Source organism: Grammomys surdaster, unplaced genomic scaffold (genome assembly GCF_004785775.1).
Source record: "Grammomys surdaster isolate TR1022 unplaced genomic scaffold, NIH_TR_1.0 191, whole genome shotgun sequence".
Taxonomy (NCBI): Eukaryota; Metazoa; Chordata; class Mammalia; order Rodentia; family Muridae; genus Grammomys; species Grammomys surdaster.
The window spans coordinates 1,731,992-1,758,425 of NW_021604636.1; the positions used below are offsets into that span (position 1 = coordinate 1,731,992).

General features: G+C 37.5%; 1 protein-coding gene across 1 annotated transcript in view; it reads right to left on the reverse strand.

The window, feature by feature from the left end:
• Positions 1-26,434, reverse strand: part of Csrnp3 (cysteine and serine rich nuclear protein 3) — a 176,260-nt gene that overhangs the window by 69,940 nt on the left and 79,886 nt on the right. The window contains exon 4 of the mRNA XM_028769252.1: positions 3,722-3,892. Within this exon, the coding sequence (XP_028625085.1) occupies positions 3,722-3,892 (171 nt within the window). The remainder of the gene's footprint in view (positions 1-3,721; positions 3,893-26,434) is intronic.

Consider the following 26,434-nt stretch of genomic DNA (forward strand, 5'->3'; position numbering starts at 1 on the left):
CACACATACACACACATACACGCACACACACACCACACACACACTCTCACACACACACACACACACACACCACATACACATCACACACACCACACATACACACTCACAGACACCACATACACACCACACATACACACTCACACACACCACACATACACACTCACACACAGATACACACACACCACACACACACACCACACACACACACACCACACATACACACACACATACACACACACTCACATGCACACACACACACATACATAGGTCTTGGCTGTAATATTGTCCAGCTTGATTCCTCGTGCAATTTCATCCCACTGTCCTGCATACATAAATACAAAGTGATTGATTTTTTTTTTTGCAGCACAACTTTGAAACATATCTGTTGGGAATGCATTATAACAGTAATGGAAATAAAAATTAGTGGCTATAAAACCCCATCCATCATCCTAATCTTTCAACAAATCAAATTGTTTCCAATTTTCAAGTCATTGGACTAGTCTTTGCTTTTGAGCACATATAGGTTTTCCCTGTCAGTACAAAGAAGATTCTGTCTTCTGCCTTTCTTCACAGTATCATAAGCATTTTACATATGGTGTAGTCTTTATGACTATCATGAAAATAACTTCATTAATGGGTCACTGTAACGAAATGAATCACTCTCCCACTCTGACCTTGCTGCCTTCCTCCCTCTCCTGTCTTCTCACAATGCAACTGAATGCTAACATAATCTTCTATTGCTTTTGATGTTTCTCCTTTCACATATATTTTCTGAATATAGCACCAGAAATATGTGAATGGTTTCTATACTGACAAAGTACTTTCTGAATTTCATAGTCATTAAGGCAACATGTAACCTATAACGTATACTGTGGCTTCACCCAGATTTTTGGTATCACTATTTTCTATTACCTGGAGGAATATTCACTTCATAGTGGTAAAATCTTTATGATCTCATATTAATAATATATGTGTAAGTATTTTAATCTACTTCTTATTACTATGATTGTTAAATGCTTTATTGTATGAGTTAGTTGTGTTTCCTACTATGGATTATACTATGTGTATGCCTTAGCTTGCATCTCAAAAAAGTTAAGTTTGTGAGGATGGAACAGGGTTGTATCTCAATTGGTAGATACTTGCCTGGCATACACAAAGCCCTGGGTTCTGTTTCTAACATAACATGCACAGGGCTTGGAGACATAATTACAGCCCTTGGAAGGTAAAGTCAGGAGGACCAGGTGTTCAAGGCCATTTCCCTCTGCTACATAGCAGATCAGAGGCTAGCCTTGAATACTTCAGAATCTGTTTCAAAAACATTTATTTTTAGGTGTGCTTTCAAAGTCTAGAGAATAATCTTATACCTTATTAAATACATGTTTCTAATATAAACTGCTTCTTTTTTACTTTGATATTTTATAGCAGATAAGTTTGGCATTTTATTATCACTAAATATGTTAAATCTTTTCCAATGTTATTTTTTAACCCTTCAAAGCACACAATAGTCTTGCAAAATGTCTTATAGTGTGCAAATTAATTATTTCAGCATTTTTTAATTTTTTATTTAATCAATATAAAATACACTTTGTCATGACATGAAAAGATTTTAAATTGCTTCATTTTTAAAATTATTAATTGTACGAATGTTTATTAAAATCCCACCTTTTACATTTGATAACACTCATTTTCTTTATATTAATTTCTAGCATACACAAGGCCAGGATTTTGTATACTTTCCTAGATAAAGCACCATAGGGGGTAAAACAATGATACTGTTTCGAATGAAAATTTTAAATCTGGAATGAGCATTCAATGTTATGCCTTCTTTTAAAAATATCCTACTATAATTAAATTATTTATGAAGATATATATATATTATATATACATACATACTCACACACATAATTTCACTTTTTGCCTTGTTTTGTGTTTTGAGACAGGGTTTCTCTGTGCAATTCTGGAACTCACTCTGTAGACCAGGCTAGCCTTAAACTCAGAGATCCTCCCAGCTCATTTCATCTCTTAAAAAAGACCTCCTTGAGGGTTTTTCTGGAATTGAACACTATTATTTTAAATTATTCCAGAGAACATAATAACTTTCCATATCTTTATATACAAAGATATAATCTGTCTCTTTAGTAAATCTTTTGTAACTCACAATGAATACTATCTTAAAGGTGATATTTGCAATGTTGTATCATGAAGGAGCTGAGATAATGAGAAAGATAAAAACTACACCTTGAGACATGTACACACAGCTAATCTCTAGTCTTAGACCAGCAGTTCTTGACTTATGGGTTGCGACCACTCTGGCAAACCTCTATCTGTAAATATATTTGTATTACAAATCCTAACAGTAGCAAAACTGCTGTTGTGAAGTAGCAATAAAATAATTTTATGGTTGGGGGTCACCATACCATAAAGGACTGTATTAAGGAGTCGCAGCATTAGGAAGGTTGAGAACTACTTACGACTCTCAGTATAGTCAGCAGTATAGTTAGATAGTATCTAGTATCTAGATAGGTAATGTCATGATCCATAATACAACATGTGCATGATACTGATATTTGACAGAGCTCTTTCGTGAGGATCACCTCACTTGCTGTGCTTGATAGAGATGAGGCCGCCCTTATCACTAGTATAAAACCAAAAAAGTCAACATACATCTTCTTTCAGATCAGAAGCACAAGCTCATCTCCTAACATCCCGCTGTGCAAAAAGCACATGCTCAGTTGCCGCACGAAGAACAGCAACACTGTCCTCACATTTTGTCATTTTTTTCTGCTGTAACAACTGTTAGTTGTCATCGTCATTTCTTATTTTCCACCTATCTAAGATTGCTCAAAGAAATACTGCCGGTTATTGTATGTACACCTCAGGCTCTTGAAAAAATTTGAATCATTGGACTTTTTAATGTCATATTTCCAAAAACAAAGACGTGCTTGAGATTCATACAGTAACCGAATCAGCTAATTAAACCAACTAGGCTGGCAAGATGACTTAGTGGGTAAAGGTATAAACTTCCAAGCAAGGGAACCTCAACTTGATCCCTGCAACCCACAATGGTGGAAGATGAGAACCAGCTCCCACAAGTTGTCCTTTGACCCCCAACATGAACACCACTTCCTACACACCCTGCCCCTCCTCACCACACACAAAGCAAATGAAGAAATGTAGTAGTTTGAAACAGCCCAGCTTAAGAAAACAAAAGACCCATAAATTTGAGAGAGATCAAAGAGGGTTTCATGGCAGGTCCGGAGGGAGGAAAGGGAAATGGAAATGATGTAATCATATTATAATCTCAAAGTAGTTTTACAAAAAGCCCAGGTATCTATCATGATACTGTGACATTCAAATCTCCCTGCTTTAGGAACATAAGCGCCTAGCTTACATAGCTGTTCCATGTCAGTTTCTTGGGCTTAGGTTGTATGATCATTAGAAAATGTCACATCCGTTCATTAAACCTCACATGACTGTCCCTGGTGTGACAAGGTGGTGGAGAAAGAAATCGAAGACATGGCATACATTCTTATATTTCCCTTGGTGGACTCTAACTCAAAGAAATAACTGGGGAGGGGCTACCCCCAGGGGGAGGAGCTTGGCTGCTGTCCCTCCTTAGTGACTGGCTGATCAAAATGACCAATGCTACATGATGATTCCTCTCCCCTGCCCCCAACTGTAGAACCTGAGAGTAGGCTCGCAGGGTGGTTCCAGTACTCACGGGTGAAGTGGTTTGAGGTGGATGGATTGACGCTATCCCCGCTGTCAGCACTTTCGCTGCTGGAGATGTCGTCATCCGATTCCCGAGCAGAGGAACAGGGTGAGGAGGCGTCCACATCTTCGAACTTCCTCTTTAAAATTCCACTCATAGCTGCGGCGTTGTCACATGTACCTGGAGTGGGAATGAACAACCGAGCATTGAGTTCTGACGGTAGATGCCTACGTTTGTAATCGGTTTCCTGTGGCTTTACATTTGTAAGCTGGGTTATAGCTGCCCCTTGAACATAACAGAAAGCAGACTTATTTTTATATTTCAAGTTAGAAAAAAAAGGAAAAAAAACAGGCTGAAAATTAACAGAAGTCCTTGACACTTCAGTTAGACCAGCACTTCAATGGTTTCCCAATGTCTTTAAGAAATAATTCAGCTTAATACACTCCCATTAGTCTTTTTGTTGACAAAATAAGAAAATCCATTTGAATCCATGAAATTCTGTGAAGAACAAAGTACAAATGGCAAGGTCCCCACCACCACCAAATCTGAAATGATTACTGTGCTGTGTGCAAAATCCATCTAGAAGAAACACTGCAAGTGGGATGTAAAAATTTTTATATTTAGAAAATTTTCAAATTCAAGGAACCTAGTTAGCAAAGCATAATGAAGCACTTGAAATCGATTCTGAAATTTAGGTGGTTTCCATTTTTACGCTGCTGCAAGATGAACTTTGTCCCCGTGCTACCTGGCTGTTGAAGCTGCTGCTATCTTTCCAGAAACTTCCTATGGCTCTTCAGTTGGGGATGGCAATAACTAAGAGGATCAAGGGAGCGACAAGTGGACTTGTTTCCTCCTGAGTCATTTGTTTTGCGTGAATGAGTTTTCTCTTCTCCTGGTGCCTGCTTACCCCTCATTAGTCATATTTTTACCTCAACAACCAGCTAAACTTTCTTCTCAATATAATGATAGTGTGGTGGTTTGAATATGTTTGGCCCAGGGCGTGGCACCATTAGGAGGTGTGTCCTTGCTGGGAGTAGGTGTGACTCTATTGGAGTAGGTGTGTCACCGTGGTGGGCATGGACTAGAAGACCCTTATCCTAGATACCTGGGAGCCAGTCCTCTCCTTTTTTGCCTTCAGAACAAGATGTAGAACTCTCAGCAACTCCAGGGCCATGCTTGCCTAGATTCGGTCATGCTCCTGCCTCGATGATAATGGACTGAGCCTCTGAACCTTTAAGCCAGTCCCAATTAAATGTTCTCCTTTATATGTAAGAGTTGCCTTGGTCATGGTGTCTGTTCACAGAAATTAAACTCTAAGATAGTTTAGTGAATAAACTACATGTAAAACTGCTCAGATATTTTCCACACAATCTTACCTTGAGAAATTAACAACCTCATTCCTGTCAGTAAATTTGAACTCTCATTGTAAGTTCTCCCTGCCAGAGCACAGCTGTCAGTCCAGTAGATCAAGAGAGAACAAGTCCCTTAAAACTATTCCAAATCCACTGTTACAGGATATCAGAACTTCTCTCAGAAATATCTAAAAAGCATCCCTTGTCTGTGCAGATCACAGAATACGCAGCCTGCTCAGACCCCCCCTGGGCTCAGCTGGCTCTCCCCAGTCTGAATTGGGAGTTCTCAAAGCATACTACCTGAACCAGTAGCAGCAATGTAACCTGGGAGAGAGACGCTTAGAAATGCATCATTTCAGTTTCCAAGTCAGAAAGACCCAGGGATTAGAGTCTTTTGTGAAACACCAAACAGGTATCTCTGATACATTCCCAAATAAGGAAACTCTTGCCAAATTTTCAGTTTCAATTCCAGAAACTTCCATCTTGGAATTTACTCTCCGTGAATCTGTTGGATAAAACCCAATGCTCACTTTCTAGTCGATTCTCTGTACACCTCTAGTGTGACTTAGTAAAATCAAACGTAATATTCCATGTATCATGTCTTTGTCCTTGATTTCAATCCATTCTTTCTAGGCATGTGTTGAGTAGCTAATATATTTATGTTGTACACATTGAATGGTGTAGTGGAAGAGTTAAAAACAAGTTACCTGCTGTCACAGTGCAAGGGTCTATTCTGACTGGCTTCAGCAAATAGCAAAATATCCCCCAAATTATGTCATTCTTCTGTTTTATTAATGTCCATCTTCTGCAGTATTGTTTTAACTATGGAGACAGCTCACAGGCACAGGAAAGTATACCATTGTATGTTCTCCTGAGAATAAAATCTCTATTCTACTCTCATTTTACAAGTATTCAGATTAGCTTATTATTTTCTTCATTTTAAAGGGTGTGAAATGCATAAAATGTTCATGCATATTGGACCCAGCAAAGAGGGAAAAAAAGATATTTTAAGAGAAGTCTTGAAATAAAAGTAGGACAGGATATAAATTTTAAAGTGATTTCACTTCAAGCAAGATGCAAAGTAATTCATGAGGGAGAGACTCCAAGACACAAAATAATACAAGATGGATACCTCTGCTCAAGACATACATTTCTATAACAAGACATTGCAATGGAGACCCTTAAAGCATTGCTCTTTACTTCCGTCACCCAAATCCCTAGCTTCCTTAATCAGGATGTATTTCTCAAGGATGAGAAACAGAAAATCTATCAACCAGGAGCTAGGCCCACCCATCACCCATCACATAGGTGGATACCTGGAGCTCCTCTCTCCCTCTCTCAATCCTTCAAGGACAAATTGTTGATCAGATGAAAATTTAAATCTTTACCTTCCTTTATTAGTTCACCTGGGAAGAGCACTGCATTGATGGAGTTAAAGGCTGGATGTGATTTCTGTCTAGATCAAACCAAAAGGGCCTTATCTGGACAATACAGAGGGTGTTGCTTAGTGGATGAAATGTAGTTAGTTGCATAGGCGCTACATAGACCTGTGGAACTGGTTGAGGGCCCAGCTTGCCTGTGGAACAGTGAAAAGCAAGACATCTGTCTTGTCTCACTATATGCATGTATCGAAATACACAAATGGTCCTCTGCCTTTTGGTATATAAGCTCTAGCATATTTAATACTGGAGGGGCAAAGCGACATGCAGTCATCTCTTCTATCCTCTTCCTCATCGTATTAGGAAAGGAAAGTGCAAGGATTTAGGGAGATGTTAGTATTACAACGCGTTATCTGCCAGGTTGCTATCTGCCCGGTGTGAGCATTTCAAATAGGCTTTATACAGAATGAAACCCAAAGTAAATCTGGGCAGCCACTGACTTATTCGAGTGTTAGAAGGTGGAGAGCTAACCCTAGAAGCAGCCATCTTTGCTCAGTTCCCACTGCCCAGTTCAGGAAACATGATAGTCATGGGCACAACTGTGGACTAGGACAAATGCCCTGTCATTCCTCTCTCCCATCCACTGTTTGCTTTGGATGTTTTCCCAGTCACTGAGAAAATAAGAAATTCAAAATACAAAACCATCACACCAGTCTGTCGTTTAAAACTCCAAAGCGACCTTAAGTCATCTTAGAAGATCAAATCCCTCAATGCCTTTAAAAACATCTCGGCAATCTAGCTTGACCAGCTTTGTCATTTATTTTGAGCCTCTGACTTTGCCAACACTTCAGCTTTGGATGGTTCAGTGCCTTAAACTTTGTATTTCTCTGTGCTCTAAGCTATTTTGGATAATTGTCCTTCTATACATTTACTACTTTCTACATCTATAGCAGGTATTTGTATATTTTATATTTCCACATTTGTTTCTTATTGTCATACACTCTGATAACAGACACGAGGGAGGTTCTTTGTTTTCTTTACTGGTGTTCTATGGTACCTTCTAGGTAACAGGTCTACAGTGGATACATGTTCACACTCTGAATGAAATCTGATGACTTCATTCATTCAAGCCTTAGTTACTGTGTCATGTCTGTTTGCCTCAAGGACTACAAGCTCCAGGAAGGAGAACAAATGTTCACACAACTCTTTGTTCCATGTCCTGTAACAAACAGCTGGCATGTTTGACTAAGTGAATATCAAAATTAGATGAAACTGACATCAAAATGTCCCCTCATGGACAAGCAATATGTAAGACAATGATAAGCAGATCATGAACAAGTCACTCTTCTGAAAAATCCTGGCCTGGTTCATGCACTGTAATATGAGATGCAGAAAACCGAAATGGAAGACACAGAGAGACCGGAGCCTTAAGTCTTTGATATTTTTGCTAAGCTTTCCTGTTGCCATCTGTGACTAGCAACTTGTGTACAGTCCCACAGCTTCAATTCAATGTTCTAAAAACTGATTAGTTTTTGGACTCTCCTGGATCAGGTATCTTGCCTGGTAGTCAGACCATTTCTTGATCAACTGGCTACTCCCGAGGATCTCACCTGGGGCTTGTGGAACTCAATCCATTTCAAAGCCAGTGTCCTCTGCTGTCTGATAAAGGTTCATCTTACTTCTTTTTTCATTTATCAACAAAATCCTGGAATTTATGTCACCAGATTCGTAGCCTAGGACTCCATTCTTTTTAGCTACACCTTCTTATCTTTGACACAAGGTCTCACTGGATAGCTCTGGCTGGACTGGAACCATTAGACCATGCTGGCTTGGAACGCACACATCTACCTGCCTTTGCCTCCCAAGTGCTGCAGCTAAAGTGCCATGCTAACACATCCAGCAACAACCCTGTATTCTTGTTGCCAAATCTAATTAAGAACTACTTTATGTTAAAACAGTTACAACCATGCTTGCTAGCATGCTCTTCTTAAGTTTCATAAGTGTGGTGTTTTGAATGTGCTTGGTCCATGGGAAATGGCACTAGCAGGAGCTGTGGCCCTGTTGGAAGAAGTGTGTCCCTTTGGTGGTGGGCTTTGAGATCCTATGCTCAGGCTCTGACCAGTGTGGAAGAGACTTTCTCCTGGTTCCTTTCAGCTCAAGAGGCAGAACTCTCAACTTCTTCTCCAGGAACATGTCTGCCTGGATGCTTTCATGTTCCTGCTATGATGAAAATGGACTGAACCTCTGAAACTGTAAGCCAACCCCAATTGAATGTTTCCTTTATAATAGTTGCCTTGATCATTGTGTCTCTGCACTGCAATGGAAACCCAAAGTAAGACAGAACTTGGTACCAGGGGCTGGGGTATTGCTGTGATAAGTCTGATCATGTGTAAGCTATTTATTTCATGTTGTAGTAGATATAAGCGTTGCTTGAACATCTATGAACATATTGATGAAGACACACTCTGGAAATAATGATGATGAAATACATTATTTCCTTTAATATATTTCTGACTTACTTAAGTAAGAGAGTGAGAAGACTAGAGGAAGGAAACAGAATATACCTTAAGAATAAATAAATAATCCCCATTCAAATGAGGATTAGGTTGTGTGATCTGCAAATGTGCCACCGTAAACTTTAAAATTGCCAGATTGAGTAAATAAAAATGTACTTCACTCAGTTCTATTTGAATTTCAGAAAAAAAAGAGAAATGGATGAAATTTCAAACATACTTATGCCTAAATTATTTTTGCTTATATGAAATTCAACTTAACTGAACTGTCTGCATTTTAATCCGACAATCCTAATTACTCCAAATAAGGAAGTAAGCTTAATGTGTAATCAACAAAAAATATTGACACAGGAAACCTGAGCAATGCCAGATATAAATCCATCTGAAAAAAGAAAAAGAAAACAGAAAGTCAGCTCACTAGGATGAATCACAAATCTCTGAGCAATGGGGAAAATGATGAGGTTGAGAGGGGGCTGGTCAGTCAAGGGCAGACCTGCTGGTCACTGAAGAAGGAGGAGAGCTGTCAAGTAACTCTGGCCTTGTAACTGTTCCTTAATAGCATTGGTTTTCAACCTCCCGAATACTATGACCTTGTAATACAGTTCTTCATGTTGTGGTGACCTCCAACCATAAATGTATTTCCTTGTTACTTCATAACTGTATTTTTGCCATTGTTATAAAACATAATGTAAATACCTGATATGTAGGATATCTGATATGCTAATTCTGGGAAAGGATTGTTTGACCCCAAAGCAGGCAAGACCTACAGGTTGAGGAACACTGCTTTATGGCAAGAAGTCTCTCTCCTAGATGGAGAGGGAAGAACAACAGGTTCGTTTCATCTAGTCTGTCTTTATTTCGTGAAAGTGATAGGCGCATGGTTAATATTTAGGGAACATTTTCCCAGAAACAATAGCAGCCATCTAGAAGCTGCTAAATTTATGTTTACCTGGGGAAATGGGTTAATCTCTGTACTAATAATTTTGTAAACAATTTAATAGGGAGAGTAATGTATGATCACAAAGATTAGTAAAAAGAAATCCTCTTTCTTTTGTATGCATCAGTATTGAGAGAGCCAGTCATAATACTTGCTTTACAGTGTGTAAATGAAGACATTTGGGGGGATGGGGTGTCAGGACTTGTCGAAGAACAAAATGATAGTGGGGTTTTTTTTTGCATTATTTTAACAAAGTCTTTGATAAATTCTAAATGCTTAGACACTACAACCAATTTCTATTTCAGTGAACTTGATCATGTGAGGATGCTTGCTTTATTTACTTCATTTTTCCAGAAAATACCAGGGTCTGGATGAAGTCTTATAGACAACGAGATTTCTGTCCTTTAACTCGACCCAGGAAGGAGGTGATTTTAAGGTTTCTTCTGGTTGCTTCACCAAGTACAAAGAATGAGGGGAGAGTCACTGCAGACACAGGGACTAACGGACACACAGGAGAGAGGCTCCTTTGTGGCAGACGTGGGTCAAGCAGATTAAGCAGTCACATGAGCCACAAAGACACATGCACAGCCGAGCTGTGCACTGGACCCCAGTTCTTGGTCATGCAGTTGACAGTGGGAAGGTCTGATGTAACATTAAAGAAAAGAGAACTCAGTTAAAAAATTTTGTGTTATACATTACCTTTGTTCTTTGGGGCAATCAATTTAGTTAATCAAATGTTCCTAAATATGTAGATAACTTTTTAACTGCTAGTATGTATGAAATCCTTTTCATGCCTAATTTTTTAAACTATGTTTAATTTCTGATTAATTTCTGATGTTCTTCCCTGACATGATCATATTAATAAAAAGAATGACTAAAGTCCTCAGTTTCTGCCGAATAAAAATCATCATTATTTAATCAGTTGTCCTTCTAAAATGAAATTACTTTGTGATTTTTTTTCAAAGCCTTCCATTTGGTTCTAAAAGATTTTCTTTATTTGCGTCTCAACAGATTTTTTCCCCTTCATTTCTTGCTTTTCTTTGTTTACCAGACTCTCATAGTCTTGCATGAGTGGTCTGCAGATCTGAGATCCCTATAAGGCAAAACCACTTCTTCAATACCAAGATTTAGGTAGCATCACCCTTCTGTGATGTCACTACTCAAATGTCGAGTGTCATTTTGAATACCTCTTGGTGCCGTCTCCCAGCTTCAATACTTCCTCTATGGTATCTCTATGTTGTGAACACAGTGGAGAAGCTCTGTGTATTTGTGCTTGTTTTATTGATTTTTGTGCCTACTATTTAACAATATTTTTCCCATCATCTTTTAAGAGTTTTTGTTGTTGTTGTTGTTGTTCCTTTTAAAAAATACAACATCTGTAAGCTAGAAAAATGTAAGGCAAAAGCAGCTGCATAAAGGATTAGGGAAAGATGGAAGAAATTTGAATTTCTTGAGCTGTGTGCTATGAGACACCAAATTAGCTACTTTGTTGAGGATTCTTAGTAATCTGGGTTTAGAACTCAGAGTGTGTCTGTACCATGCTCTTTTCTACTTTTCCAATAAACTTCAGTAAGAGGACTACAGTGCATGAGGTTTGATTGAGAGAGAGAAAGCACACATGTGTGCATGCGGAATGCTTCCTCAAAAACAACACTGTTCAGTGAATCACTATGGAAGCATGAGGGCACCTTGGATATGTATCATTCTACACATATTGAGAAGATGTACGCATTTCCCTAAAAAAAGTAAAATTATCTTCTTCCCCAAGACTAGGGCCATTTCTGCCTAAGCCCATTTGGCAACAAAGCAGCTTATTTGCTGCCAAGAGGAGCAGGATTTGGCACAGATTTTACAAGGTGAAACCCTGTAGGTGTTTCTGTGGGGCACTACCAATGTGAAAAATGCTGCTGGTGGGTTGCCAGTGGGAGAAACAGAAGTCAGCCAACGCCTCTCTTGTCCAGGTGTCTGTGTAAGCCAAGAACCCTGGCAGCAATCCTGCCTAATAAATATTTTTGTTGGAGAAATGATTGTGGGATTCCCCAGTGATGCATGCATCCCCCGAGTCAGCGTCGCTTGTGACTCTGAGTTAAAGATTTTATTTTCATTCTTATGCAGTGGCTATCAACATTTTTGCTATTTGATAATTTGAAGTTTAAGGAGATGAAAGCAATGGACCCTTCCTCCCAGAGGAAAAAAATGCGCAAAAGCACAAATGTATATGGCACCTGTTTATGGAATCTGAGTTTAGGAAGCTGTGCTCTGGTTATTAGCTATCTTCCCCTCCTGTTTGATGAATAAAGAACTTGGAGGGATGGTTCACTTGAACACATTGGTTTCGCAGAGTCAAAAGAAACTTGAGGATCCATTGGCCTCACTTGCCTTCCCAGATGAGCGGGTTGTCCAACTTATCACACAACTCTGGGCTGCCTTGCTTTGGAGGAAGAGCTAAGGATCAAACCCAATGCTTTATGTGTGCTAAACAAATGCTTTACACTGGACTACGCCCTAGCACTACAGCCTCATATTCTCTGGCATGCATGAAAAGAGCCCAATGTATCTCCCAGAACAGCCTCACAATTTCATTATTGTCTGCTCTAAACAACCACCTAAACTGGTGTTTATCAGTCTATCAACTTATAAGTTTGTGACTTGGTGACAGGAATGTTCTAGGTCAGAGTATATTTCCCCAAACATCTGCTTTTCCTAAAAGAAGGTTATATTGCCTTGTTTCAAATTTAATAATTCTCATCAGAGTTTACTGAGTATTTATTACAAAGCTAATGGGTGACTTGTACCTTTTCCTCAAACCTTCCCTCAAACCCTACCAGGTAGCTTTAATAAAGGATACTAAGTTTCAGGCTCTATAAATCCTTAGCTCAAAATTTTACGTTAGTGCCTGTTCTCTGAAAGATATTTCTTAGCCAGTAGCAAACTGGGTTTAAATGACTGTTCTTCACTGGTCTGACCTGACTGGCTTTGACACTATTACAACTAATGGGCCCACCCAATGCTGTATCATATTTGAATGTACAAGTTGCTGTGGACTAATATGCATTCCAGTGCATGCTCAGGATGTGTGCTATCATATCTGGGTCAGCTACTAACAAGTGGTATAATTTTAAAAGTGTTACTTGCCAAGTGTAGTTTCCACATCTATCAAAATAAGGCGTATGACAACATTAGTAAGAGACTCTAGGGCAGCCCCCACCCTCTCATGGCTTGTGGCTAAGTGACAAAGGCTGTGGCCTCCGAGTAAAAACCGCTACCTACCTCTGCACATTCTCTTCCTCCTCAGTGCACAAACTGAATGGCTAAATTGACTTGTTTTGTTGAATGACAAAGGAATTTTGTATGGCTGTGCCTGGGACACACACCTAAGAGGCTCCCCATGCTGTCTGCTTTGATGTGCCATTGGGGTTGGCATTCCTGCAGGAAAGCCAGAACGTGGCTTTTTAATGGCTTTACCCTTAAAAACTGACCGTTTGTTATTTGGAAAAGTAGTTTCATTGATTACATGCTGGCCTAAGAGTCAAAACCCTTTGTCCAAACTCTTTGTCCAAGGCCAATTTTTAGGGTGTTTTTTTTTCGTTAGCAAGGGCAGAGAAAACCAATTAAGAAAAGGAGAAGCTTTTAACCCTGTTGAAAATGTTCATCAGCCTGTTACACGCTCATTTTTCCATCCAACAGAAAAGAGTCTCAAGTGAAGACAATGAAAATTTTATTGTCTATGCTTGCTATTAGGACTAAAAAACCAGTACTTAGCCTAATGTCTTGAACCACTATGGAGACTAAGTGCATTAAAAAAAAAAAAAAAGAACAGACTTAGACGAACTTAGAATTACTATCATAGTGGCAATGAAATCTAACTCTGTGTCTCCTACATAGCACTTGAAGTTTTCTCTGTCTTTAGAAAGTTTCTAACTGAATAATAAAATAGTCTCACGTTTCACCAGTGTAGCTGAAAGGTACTTAAGAGCTCTGGCAATGTTTTTCTTCAGAGGAACCATCAGGCTAGTGTGAAGGAAAAGAATGTGAAAACAATGACACTGTTTTCCTCACAAACCATCCTGAAATGGGCATGAGAGAGAGAGAAGTCTATGCTGCACAACCACATCCATCCATGTCCTGGATGGACTGGTGACGCTGCACAGAAAATAAAGGAAATTTCAAAAATTAGGATTAGTAAGAAAAATAGCTCTGCACATTCTTTAAAATGAATCAACACCCTAGGCAAGACATGGCTTTTTATCCTCTAAAGCCAAGAACAATTGGCATTCAACCTAGAGCTGAAATTGCATTAGACAGCAATTAGCAGGCGTAATCTATGTGGTCAGATTAAATACTTGTGTTTTCATAGTTCTCTAAATGTCCAACCAGAATCAGTTAAAACTGATCCACAAAAGCAATTCACAAGTCACACCAAAATCATCAGCATTTTTTCAAAGATGCAAAACAGAGGTTTAGAAGTTCCCCTCTTAAAACAAATTCCAAAGAAGCAGAGTCAGGATATTGATCAGAAAAGGCACTTCTATCCATCCTACTAAAATTATCTGTAATAAAATGACGTAGATGAATTTTCTAAATCTCATTTGAAGACCTCTGTGACTAAGTCAATTCAAGCAATGCTTCATCAGCATTACAATTCATGAGACATTTAAAATAGAAATGAGCCTATGACATCAAGGTCATTTCATTGAGCAAACAAATTAGTACTTCTGTGTCATCAGGTGAAACCTAAGATGTGCCAAGCTCTGTCATGCTAAAAATAATGAATGAATTTCAGAGTCTTCAGATGCAATGGGCATATCTGAATGGAGCGAAGGTGAGAAAGTATAGCACTATAACTATACAAATCAAGGGGAAATGCTACAGCAAAGGGAGAAATTTGAAAACCAGTGAAGGCTATAAAAATAACTCTACACATGGTTACAGCACACCTGCAGAAGTTTGGAGATTTGAAGTATCTACAAAGTCACACGTCATTTGAACCTTAGTAGCCATGATGGCTGCTCCCTCTACCGTTAGAATTCAAGGCATTAGCTCTTAGTTGGACCTAGGTATAACCCTCAGTGGGGATCCAGAATATTTTTGCTTTGGGAAATGGTCAGTAATAGTTGCAGAACACATCTTGGCACTTGAATCTATGCTCTTAGCCACGTTCATGTTCAGCCTCTGCACATCCCATGATTCAGGACTGAAATCATATAAGAAAAATCAATGATATAAGAAAAACACTTACCTAGTAAGGTCACAGTATGCAGTATTACATACTGTATTTTCTAAACATGTTTTGGGTTTTTCCTAAGTTTACATGTTCTTGTTTTAAACAAACCACCCAGGTTTTAAAGCAGGATTTCTTGGTCCCTTTCAAATGTTGATGTTGAAAAGATGATCAGAAACTGGGTGGTGGTGCAGAGCTGTAATTCCAGCATCTGGGACACTGAGGCTGAACCAGAAGGATTTCCAAAGGTTCCAGGCCAGCCTGAGCTACATAGTGAGTTTGGGACACTCTCGGCTGTACTGTTTATTTAAAAACCAATACCAACCAAAGAAAGTAAGAAAAAGAAACAAAAGGTCTATAACATACAGGGCTATACTTGATCCAGATACTTGATCCTTGTTCTCATCCTTCCCCCTTTTCAAGACAGGAATTCTCTGTGTATCCATGATTGTCCTGGCACTTGCTCTGTAGACCAGGCTCGTCTTAAACTCAGGGATCTGCCTGCCTCTGCTTTTGAGTGCTGAGATTAAAGGTATGCGTCACCACCACCAGACTGGTTCTCATTCATAAAATGTTTCTTTCCAAACTAAATTCATGAAATCAACATTCCTTCAGATTTACACAGTCCTTCAGAGTGTATTTACATATTTACAAAGGTAATATTAAGTACCACAACCCATATTCTGATTTACCTGCAGTATGTTTTCAGATGTACCAGATCATGGCATGCTGGCATATGCTCCCTGGGCCTGGGAACAATGTGAATCATGAAGATGTATAAGGACAACTCAATGCATGTGTGGATTCCTAAGCTTGCATGGAGGCAAAGCAACCTCCACTGCCTCATTAGTAAGGAGAGTGTGAATGCGTCACCAGGCTTGGAGAATACAGTTCCTAAAGCTAGTAAAAGAGGCATACCTGGCTCTAATAATTAGTAAATGACACTAAAAGTTGGTCTTTCTATTTTTATTATGAACTCGAGTTCTCATTTCCCTATTAGATATAAATTCCCTATTAGATATAAAGCACTGCCAGGTTATTGTCAATTGTCTAATATCGCAGTCTTCTTATAGCAAGAGGAGTAATTTCTCATATATTTCAAATTCAAGTGAGTACTCAGAGGACAAAATAAAAACAGAGTTTGCTTATTCTCTGTATTTTTGTACCTATTATACTGTGTGCATTTGTGTCTGTGTGTGTGTTCATATGTGTCTGTGTATGTGATTACACTCCTATGTGTGTACATGTGTGTGTACCTGTGGGCACACTCATGTATATGAGTGTGTGTGTGTGTGTGCGTGCATGTTGTCACACTCCTATGTTTGTGTGTATGCATGTGCACATATGTGCGTGTGTGTACCTGTGGGCATATTCATGTGTGTCTGTGTGTGTATGTAAAGATCAGTACATCGGACATGTGAGTATGGTGACATGTCAATTTCTTTTCCTTGCTCAGCAAACTTTCTTTGATTGAGAACTTAATATAAAATCAGGAAGAAATTGATCGGATGGATTAGAAAATTCATTTTTGAAAGATTTTTCTTATGGAATAATTATAATGTTTAAAATAAAAATTAAACAAGAGACAATAGAATCCTCAAAAACATCAAAAGCTTATCTATAACAAGCATATACTACTAAGGCCTACTCTGTGCTGAAGGACAGTCAGGCTGCAGTTCTGTTTTTCACAGGAGGCAAATAAATGAAAAAGAGGTGAATGACTCTAATATCAGGAAGAAAAGCTGATACTGATTTCCACTTTAATCAACAAGGTAGAATGATGTGTATTACGTTTGTTTCTATGAAAGCTATTAGCATTAAAAAAAAAACTGACCTCGAGAGTTATACATTTCTGCTGTTTGGGAAATAGTCTTCATGTTGTGATCGTCTTCATCTGCATAAGACATCACTATAATAGTGCTATAGTTCTAATAAGACCCTTAAAATCACTTTATAATTGCATTGGGCTTATATTTTTCAACAAAAATGATTCAATTTTATTTAAATTCTAGAAGAAGCAATCAAAAGGCAATCTCCTGCTTTGATTGCTTCTTAAGAACTGCCATGTTAAAATAATGTGGTTGCTTTGAATACTTGGTAACGATTTTCAACATTTCCCTGTTGGTGTTAAAAGTCACTTTGTTTCTCCTATCTCATAGGCTATAGAAGTTCAGGAGACAGACAAAGACAGTGGTAATAAAACTGAAAACCTACATACTCGATTTTGAAATGACAATAGTAGATTTCAGACTCGGCTCCGTTGCTCCTAAACTGAGTATGTTTGCCCTGAAATTGTTTCCAAGCCTACAATATGGTCCCTAGTTTCAAAGGATGACAACGGCAAGCTTGGAATCAGAAAGCAGGAAATTTGGTTTTGGGGGAAAAAAAATCCTTAAAGATTTCTTTGAAGTCAGAGATGGCAGTGTTTCTTTGTACACTCTACCTATCTACCCCCAAGAGTTTTTGTTTAGATCACAGTATTTACTTTTTCCTTCTCAAGGATAATTTGAATTATATTTACATAAAGGCATTTTTCTATATATGTTTAGAAACCCAGAACATGAGCATGCTTTATCCAAGCTGCTGGGATCCATGCTGCATGGAAGTAGAATGGAGATGAAGCCAATGCAAAGAGACTTCAAAGTTTGGAGTGAATTTGCATTAAGACATAAATTACCCAGGATATTCAAAGCCATAAATTAGCTTTAGGACATAAATAGCTCTCTTGTGGCTCACAGAAGCACAACAATTCTCTTTAGCCCATATCTATCTATTATCATGTTTTCTCTAAGACTCTTCATCATGGGCTCTATGTCTTTGCCTACACTGTGTTTTTATTTCTATATTCAAAATATGCTCACTGGTAGCTGCTATAAGCCCAAAGTTAAAAGTATTGCACCGCCTATATTAATATTAACCTAATTTCTTTTTTATGCCTAGCACACACACATGGGGTGAGCAGGCACAAACTACTGGCACTATATAAATGAACAGAAATATTTTTTTTAAATTATGAATTAACTAGAACAGTCTAAAGGATTCAGTTTAGCTTCTTGATTATATAATACATACAATGTTAAATGGAGATATCATGTGTACTAGAGTGCATAGAATACATACATGTATACATGGAATGTTTAATAATTTTCATAAGTATCTGCAAATAATGTTGAAATCACAGATCAGCATTTTCTAACCAAAAAAAAAAAAGAAGCCATTTATTTAAAATATATTTCCTGTAGCTTAAGTCACTGAAAGTTTCACAAGAAGTGTTCAGGAAAAAAAAAAAACTCAAATTTTCACAATCTTTAAAAAGGCAAAACATGAATTCTATCTCATAAACTCAACTCAGTGTCCTGGATAAATGTCATAATGTCCCCAAAGAGTGATAGAGTGTGAGTCTGGCAATGAATAACCACTACAAAGTGAATGTCATAAATATTTGAAATAACTGTCCTTCACTGATTAAATGTCCACACACTTCTGTTTTGGTCTCCTCCTTTCAAACGACTCTTCATTTCAGAGGAAAGATTCTGTTGCCAAACTGTCCCCATTTTAATCATTGTAATAAGATGACTCCCTGTTCTAAGCGTAAAGAACGTAATTAAGTCTTTCAAATATGTACTCGTTTCTTACATGTAAGCTTTATAAATTTCATTATAAAACTTCTATGAACATAGACCTATAAAGCAGTGATCCCATGACTTAATGCCTATTTTGTACCTTCATTCTTTCCAACACACACACACACACACACACACACACACACAGACTGTAATGCAGACAGATGCACAGTCAATGCAAATGAAAATAACATACTTTTCTCATCAACATTGAAACTGCTGAACTGTTACATTTATATATATTTTTAATGATGTGGGTAAATAGTTGAATTGTGCTGTTAAGTTTACTTAAAATATGACGTGAAAATTAAAAAGCAGTGTGAACAATGAGTGTGAGGACACACTTGTTTTGTGTAGGACAGAGTTACTATGATGTAATCACACATTCTACAAAAGTGTGATATTGGTGGGGGGAGGGGGTTTTCGTCCTGCTGTGACATTTAAGAGGCTCTCTTTAGGATCCTGATTTAACTGAAAGGAGAAGTCAAAGAAAGTTGAAGGTGTTAAATTTAAGTAACACTGTCTGAAAAAAAAAAAACCAACGATATTTAATAACAATTAGAAAAACCAAAGGTATTAAAGGAATTTAAAGGAAAAATAAGTACTCACTTCTCTAGTGATATTTTTAACAATGCAAACGAGAACGAAAATGATCCAAACCAAACCTCTATAGAAATGTAACTTCTTAAAATTATCCTGTAGTGTTTTGGAGCTACAAACAAAAGAACTCCATTATTTAATTCCACATACCTCCCAAAAATCTCAGGCTGAAACTCAGTACATCTTTAAAATATATTTCTTTAAAAATGTAAAAAGAAAATAATGATAATTCACGGAAATATTTAAGTGTTAATATTTATCTAGATATTTCAACCAGGTAGCTCTCCAAAATCAACACATACCCAAAGGGAGAATTATTTAGGAGCCCAGACCCAACTGTTTCTCTCTTGTAATAGTCCATCAGAACAAAACCCCAAAATAGTGAAGCAGGAGAGAGAAAGAAAATAATCGGAAGAAGAAGAAACTAGCAAAGGAGAGCTTCAAACCCAGCAACAGCCTGCCAACTGCCACAGTGAATTTAAATAACCAATCACCATCAGTGTCTTTAACAGAAATAAAATCAGGCGCATCAGGAAATGTCATCGTACCTGCATGCACTTTAAATGACTACGGCACACGCTGTAAAATCTTCAGAAATAAAGCACACTTCCTTTAACTGCTGCAAAACAGGACTGCAGAAGCCCAGGATACATTTTTTTTTTCCAGGCAACTGATCCAGCTTTCAGCCAGCCCCGTGACCTTTGAACTCCCTTCTGCCCCCTCCTCTTCTGCAGTCAAAGCCTGTGCTGCTTCATTTGCATAAGGTTCAGGCAGAGCTCCAGCAGCCAAAGCCGAATGCTGGGTAAGGAATTGTGGAGCTGCGGTTCGCCCTGGGTACCTGCATCCTGGAGCTCCCGGACCCGCAGTGGGGAGTGGGCATGCTTCACCAGGCTGTCAACATCACACCCGCTATGTCCATTAATGGATAAAAGATTTTAGCGGTTGTTTCAGTCTTATGCTACTTGTTTACGGTCTCCCCACCATAAGAGGCTGTCTGCAGCGACTCCGGTAACCAAGGAAACCCAAATAGTCAAATACTTCATTTAAATACGTGCGGAAGGCCAATTTAAAATTGTCATTAACTTCTCTTGTTTTGGAGACATAGCTCTTTTTTTTTTTTAAAGTGGGATATGTATCGTATGCATAATCAGACATATGGGATGTTTTTGTTGTGATGGTTTAAACAACATCTCACAGACATCAATTTACATTAGGCACTATACACATTAGATGCAGTCACTCTAGTAATTTTGAAAAATGTTAAATGTGCCCAAGTGCCTTGGAGATCATCATCTTAAATGGTACCCAAAAATTAATTGTAAAGAATTTAGGTCCCAGGACGCCTTTAAAGGATAAAGCAGTGAAAACATAGAGCAAAGTTAGACTGCGTATTTAAATTCGAAGAGTCACCGCATAGAAATTCCTGTCTTTCTTTCACAATGAATTCGAGTGGTGAGCTATTTATTATTTGTTACTCCTGGCTTTGATTTCCTATCACAGCAATCTGTCTATTTGAAATACAAACTTCTCTATTACTCATAAACCAAGAGCTATTTATTTTTTGATAAATATTATATGTGTATATATTTCATAAATATCCATAATGACATTTTCTCTTTTCTAAAATATTGAACCAGTAGAAATTCTCATCATCATAAGATTGACCCAGTCATGTTCTTAAAAATTAAGCTAATTTATATTTCTTTACGGGTTAATAACTAACATCTATTATATAAAAGGTTTTATAAGTGTTTACTATTTCTGGAAAAAAACATATGGAAAAGAAAAAGCAAATAAATGTTAGCATGGACATTTTACTAAAGTATAAATACATCTTTAAATAACATTATTGAAATTTTTTCATTTAAAATTTTTTTATTTAAAAAAATTATACATTTTGCATAAGTCCTCTTGCAGTGTAGTGAAAAATACCAGCAAATTCTGAATCTTCTATAAGAAATACAAACTAAGGTAATATAGAGTTTTTGAATACGGAAAAGTGAAGCTTTTTTACACCAGCTATTTATTAGTCATTTGGCTTTATATATTTCTGCATGCATAAAATATTAGAAAAAAATTAAAATTAAAATTTTCTAACCTATAAATTTTTAAATAGAATAAACAACTTTTCAGTTTAATATAATAATATCAGCATTTCTGTTATATTTGACTACATCAAAATTTAATCTTGCCGGGTCACTTCAAGTGCACCTTTCCTATTACACATTTGAAATACCTTTCAAAGTTTTTGTTTAAGGCAAAAACACACATCAGCCCAACCTAATTTAAATGCAATCAAATACCAGGAAGTGTTGAGGGGGATTTATAAAAATCACCGACCTGTTCAAACAGCTGTAGTCGAGTCCTGGCAGTCTTTATTCATTAGAATCCAAAATAAATTGATTATCATTTTACAGTACGTGTCAGCATCACGGAAGGCATCGTTCTTCCTGGTTCAGTGGAATCTTCTTACATTTCCCAGCCCCGTGTTTTACGGCTGGTACCATATGCTTTATTGTTCCGAGACAAGAGCTTCACTCGCACAAAGACTCATTACCTACTGCTTGCTGCACGGCACCAGCCTCAGCCAGGCTGCCTATATGTGATCACATGGAGTTCTGTCTGAGAAAGCCAGGCTTGCCACTGACTTCACTGTGTCTATGGATATTTTTATCAGCTGACTCTACGAGGAGGAAGAAGCAGCAGATAAGGGAACTGCCCTAAGACATTCATATAGCACCATTAGGGGAAATCCCCATACTAGATTGTATTATTATTATTGAAAATGATTCAACAGCCATTAAAAAGGGGGGAGCTAGATTTTATTTTAATCGGGGGTTGAAAAAGAGTTTATGAAAAGAAAACTTGCTCAAGCCATTTCCTCCCTTATGTTTTTTAAAGTACTGTTGTATAAATATTATCCAAGAGCCCTTCTCTAAGGAACCAACTGACCATACATTTTTAACCTTTTAATGACAACTATTTCTTTCCTTGGTTTCCCCCAGCCCCCACTAAGAGGCCGGATGCTGAATCCCTCAAAATTTCTTCCAGTAAAATCCCCATCATTAAGGGATACTGCATGTGAATACAAGTAGATACCAATTCTTTCTGATACAGAGGATGAGAGGGTTAGACTCTTTTTATTGAAGTATATAAATGAGGTAGGTGATTAATTTATCTTCTCGAAAGGCAACACATTCCTAGAACAGCTGACTACAATGAACAATAAAGATCCCAAGTTAAAGAACAGATGGTTCGTACTAATTCTTAAAATCGCAGTAACTTATTTTAGACAGCTTACCTCAATGGAGCATATGGTATACCTTATCTGATTTTAATGCTAACAAGTCCTTCCAGAGATGATTGCTCTACATTTACGGGAATCTTTGGCTGCTTTGATACTGTTTCAATACACATATACTATGTATGTATGACTACAGTCACACCAGCTTTCCATAATTAAATTCTCAAAACTTGAAAATCAATTATGTATCTTCAAACAAACAAACAAACAAACAAAAACCTACATAAATTTAATTTAGAGTTCCATATATTTTATGGGATATTTGGTTGACAGGCTGCCTAACTGGAATTGGTATTTGAAAGCTTTTGACTCACAAATATCAGTAATTATCTGATTGCAAAAAAAACATGAAAATTCAACAAAGACCATGGAAGAAAAAGCCCAAAGCATCATAAACTGATTAGAAAAATGAATTTCCTACACCATTAGATTGATATACAGTGCATTGTAACGGCCCTTGTAAACATGTCAGTACTTGAGAATCAAAGTACATACATTCATATGCTTATTGATATGCACACATGTCAACCTTCAATCAATAATCTTTTATTTTCTACAAGGAAAACAATACAATGTAAACACTTTCTCAGCTGAACTTTAAAAATACAGAGTAGGTAGGTGTGATTAAAAAATAAGTACTTAAATGAAATAATTTTTCATGGTTTTTCATATTATTTGAAGGGTTAGTATTGATCTGGAACGATTCATGTCTTAGGTATTAAGTTTGTCTTTGCATGAAAGGAATACTGACATATACTTTCAGTGCCACCATTTTCATGTGTTTGCTCCAGAATCCCCATGTTCATCTTCCCTTCTACACTAGAGACACAGAACCTCGGGCCACAAATAAAAATGGAAACAAAAAGCTCCTGTCACACCATCATCATCATCGTCAGGCTCCTTAAAGGCGCCCATGTTTTAGTGAATACCTTTGATGAGGTCAGCATGCCAATGCACAAGGAAATAAACAAAGGCCGCCATTTTCTCTTTGTATTGCATCACTTCAAAAGCGGGAGATAAAATGGTTGCCAAGTGGAAGGAGAAAGACCCTGGTTTTTTTTGTTTTTTTTTTTTTTTTAAATCAAGTTACTTCAGAGTTCTGCTGGTGCTTCTAGGGGTCAGATAGTGGGAGGGACAAGGGAAAAAAATCAATATATGTGTGAATTTTGTGTGTATGTATGAATATAATATAAAGATATAAGAAATAATTTCATATAAAAACTGAAGATAAGTGAAAACAATATAAAAATGGCTAAAACCAGTATCTAGAAAAATGAGGAATCTCTAATAGGAAGACTATCCACACGATCTGCTAAATGTAAAAACCTGAAATGTTCATTCATGTGAAAAAGAGAAAACTAAAGGTAGATCCCAGAGCCAGAGAGATCTTGAAACAGGAAGAATGGATCATGAAATAGTACTAGTCCTTTTTACTATTCCTTAAAAGATCTTGCTAAGTTATTGTAGCACGTGATACCCTAATTTCCAAGTCTGTAATGGAAACAAATACCTTTTGGGTGAGCAAGTCATGGAATATATAGAAATCCGTCTACATTTCAACTCCATAAATTGAATATAACCAAGAACTGGCCATTAATAGCAATAATAGGAAAGCATAGGTTATAAGATTATAATAACTGCTTACAATAATTTTAATAAATTATTTTTAAATCAAAAGAAAATAGGGCTTTGGGAGAAAAAGACGTCTTTATATAACGCATAAAAAAATGGAAGACATTTAAGAAATAATTCAAAATCTCAGGAACTTGCCTCATGACTAAAACAAATTAGAAAATGGGCACCTCATTACAACCAACATTCTGGAATTCTCTGTCTGCAACATGGCAAGAGAGCTACAGCAGGGAGTCTCACATTACACAATAAACAACGGTGCTTCTGCTTATGCAACACTTTCATCAGCCAAGAGTTCTTCAGATTTGTAAGAGATAGAGGAAGACGAGATCACAGCTTAGAACAGTAAACGGCATCCAAGATTAAAGGGGTGCTTTAATTTTATGATATTAAAGTTGTGAACAAAGGTAGTTCAGCTCTTACTAGTGATTCTTACTAGCTTAGCTTTCCTCTGAAGGCAAACTGACATCATAGAATCACTTGGTTTCATCCTATTTTTTTCCAAAATAGGTAAAGATTATTAAAAGGAATCCAAAACATTTGCTCTGGCTCCCGAAGTAACACGGGCATAGACTATTGCTAAAAGGATGATCCACTGAACAGGAAGATCTGTGTGTCTGTGTTTTGAGGCTCTACTATCTGCCTTTTTCCCTAGCACCTCCTTGTGAGTTCACCCTTGATAAGGCTGCCCATCATTTCCTTCCAGCCTATTAAAGAAGTAAATAACTTCGCCATGTCAGCTTAAAAATCCAGGAGTAAAGCAGTCCAATTCAACAAACACTGGTTGGGAAGTTACCATGTCTCAAGCTCTGAGACAGTTGCTAGGGATATAAAAGTGAAGTATTAACCATTTGCTAGAAGAATGGACTCTCTCTACCTTAAAAAAAAGTAAATAAAAAAAATAAGAAAACTGCTGCTGAGGACATGTTTGAGTAGTGGTGGTATGGAGACATTGCTTTAATTTTAAAATCTTGTCAACCCAATATGTACTTCATGTAAAATGTCTTTATGTTGAGATTATCTATTAAAAATGATGTAATATAAAATAATTCCTTGAGTATTTTTTTTAGGATATCATAATCTAAAAGAGAAAGCAAATATTTCATAGTAAATTTGTGTATGCCTATCATGGTTGCAAATTCTTCATTCTTCTTTAGACAAAAAGTAAAGTCTAGCCCTTCCGCCTTCCCTGTGGCTGCTTTTACTGAACTCTTTTCCAGGAGTCTGCAAAATGCCATTCTGAACATGGAAAGGATAGATCCTAAGAAACCCATGGCTTCAACCTGAAACTCCAAGTCCCCTGAGCCCCAGTGTATGGAAACAGGTTAATTCAAGACTGCCATGCTGTAGAAGACACCCATAGGCCCTCTAGAAGAAAAGCAATCATTGCATAAATGTTGCCTTGGAGAATCTACAAAGACAAAGGGAAAGCTTTGCAAACTGGAAGAAGAGGGAATCTGAGTTGACTTGGGGAGATAGGAGGTAAGGCAAGTATTCAAAAGTATTGAAATAGGGAAAAAATAAGTGTGGTGCCCCCATTTGAGCAGCATGAGACTATTGCTGGTGTCTCTGTGAGGCTGTGAGGTCAGCAAAGGATGAGAGGTAGCTATGGTAAACGTCATAGGTAAAGGAGACAGTTTGGCCATTGGCTAGCTCAATGAAGTGCTGCCTCATTCACAAAGTGTTGGAAAATATAGGTAGCAACAGTAAGCTTGACCTGAATGTGATGACTAGGGCAAAAGAGAACAGAATCTAGCAGACGGCAAGATGGAATACTTAAACGTGGTGCAATAAACTAGCCTCTGATCACATTTATGGCTTAAAAAGCTAATAGTCCAATGTCTCCACTACTGGTCTTATCAAGACTAGGGAATATTAATTAAGATAGCTTTATTGTGCTCAAGAATATTGTGTGTATTTTGATTTGTGCTGCCCTCAGAGTTTCAACATTGAAATAACGTGAAATTACTTCATGTCAAATATTATGTACATGTTTGGGGAGCTGAAAGCAGCTGTAAAAAAACTTACTTTGAATACAGTGCACACAGGAAAGTACGTTATTTTCTTATTTCTGATTTTGGCATTGTAGGAAGGGCTGACGGAGGGGAGAAGAATATGTTCTGTTTGGGCGGGGAAAAATGTAATGTCAATTATGAAGGGT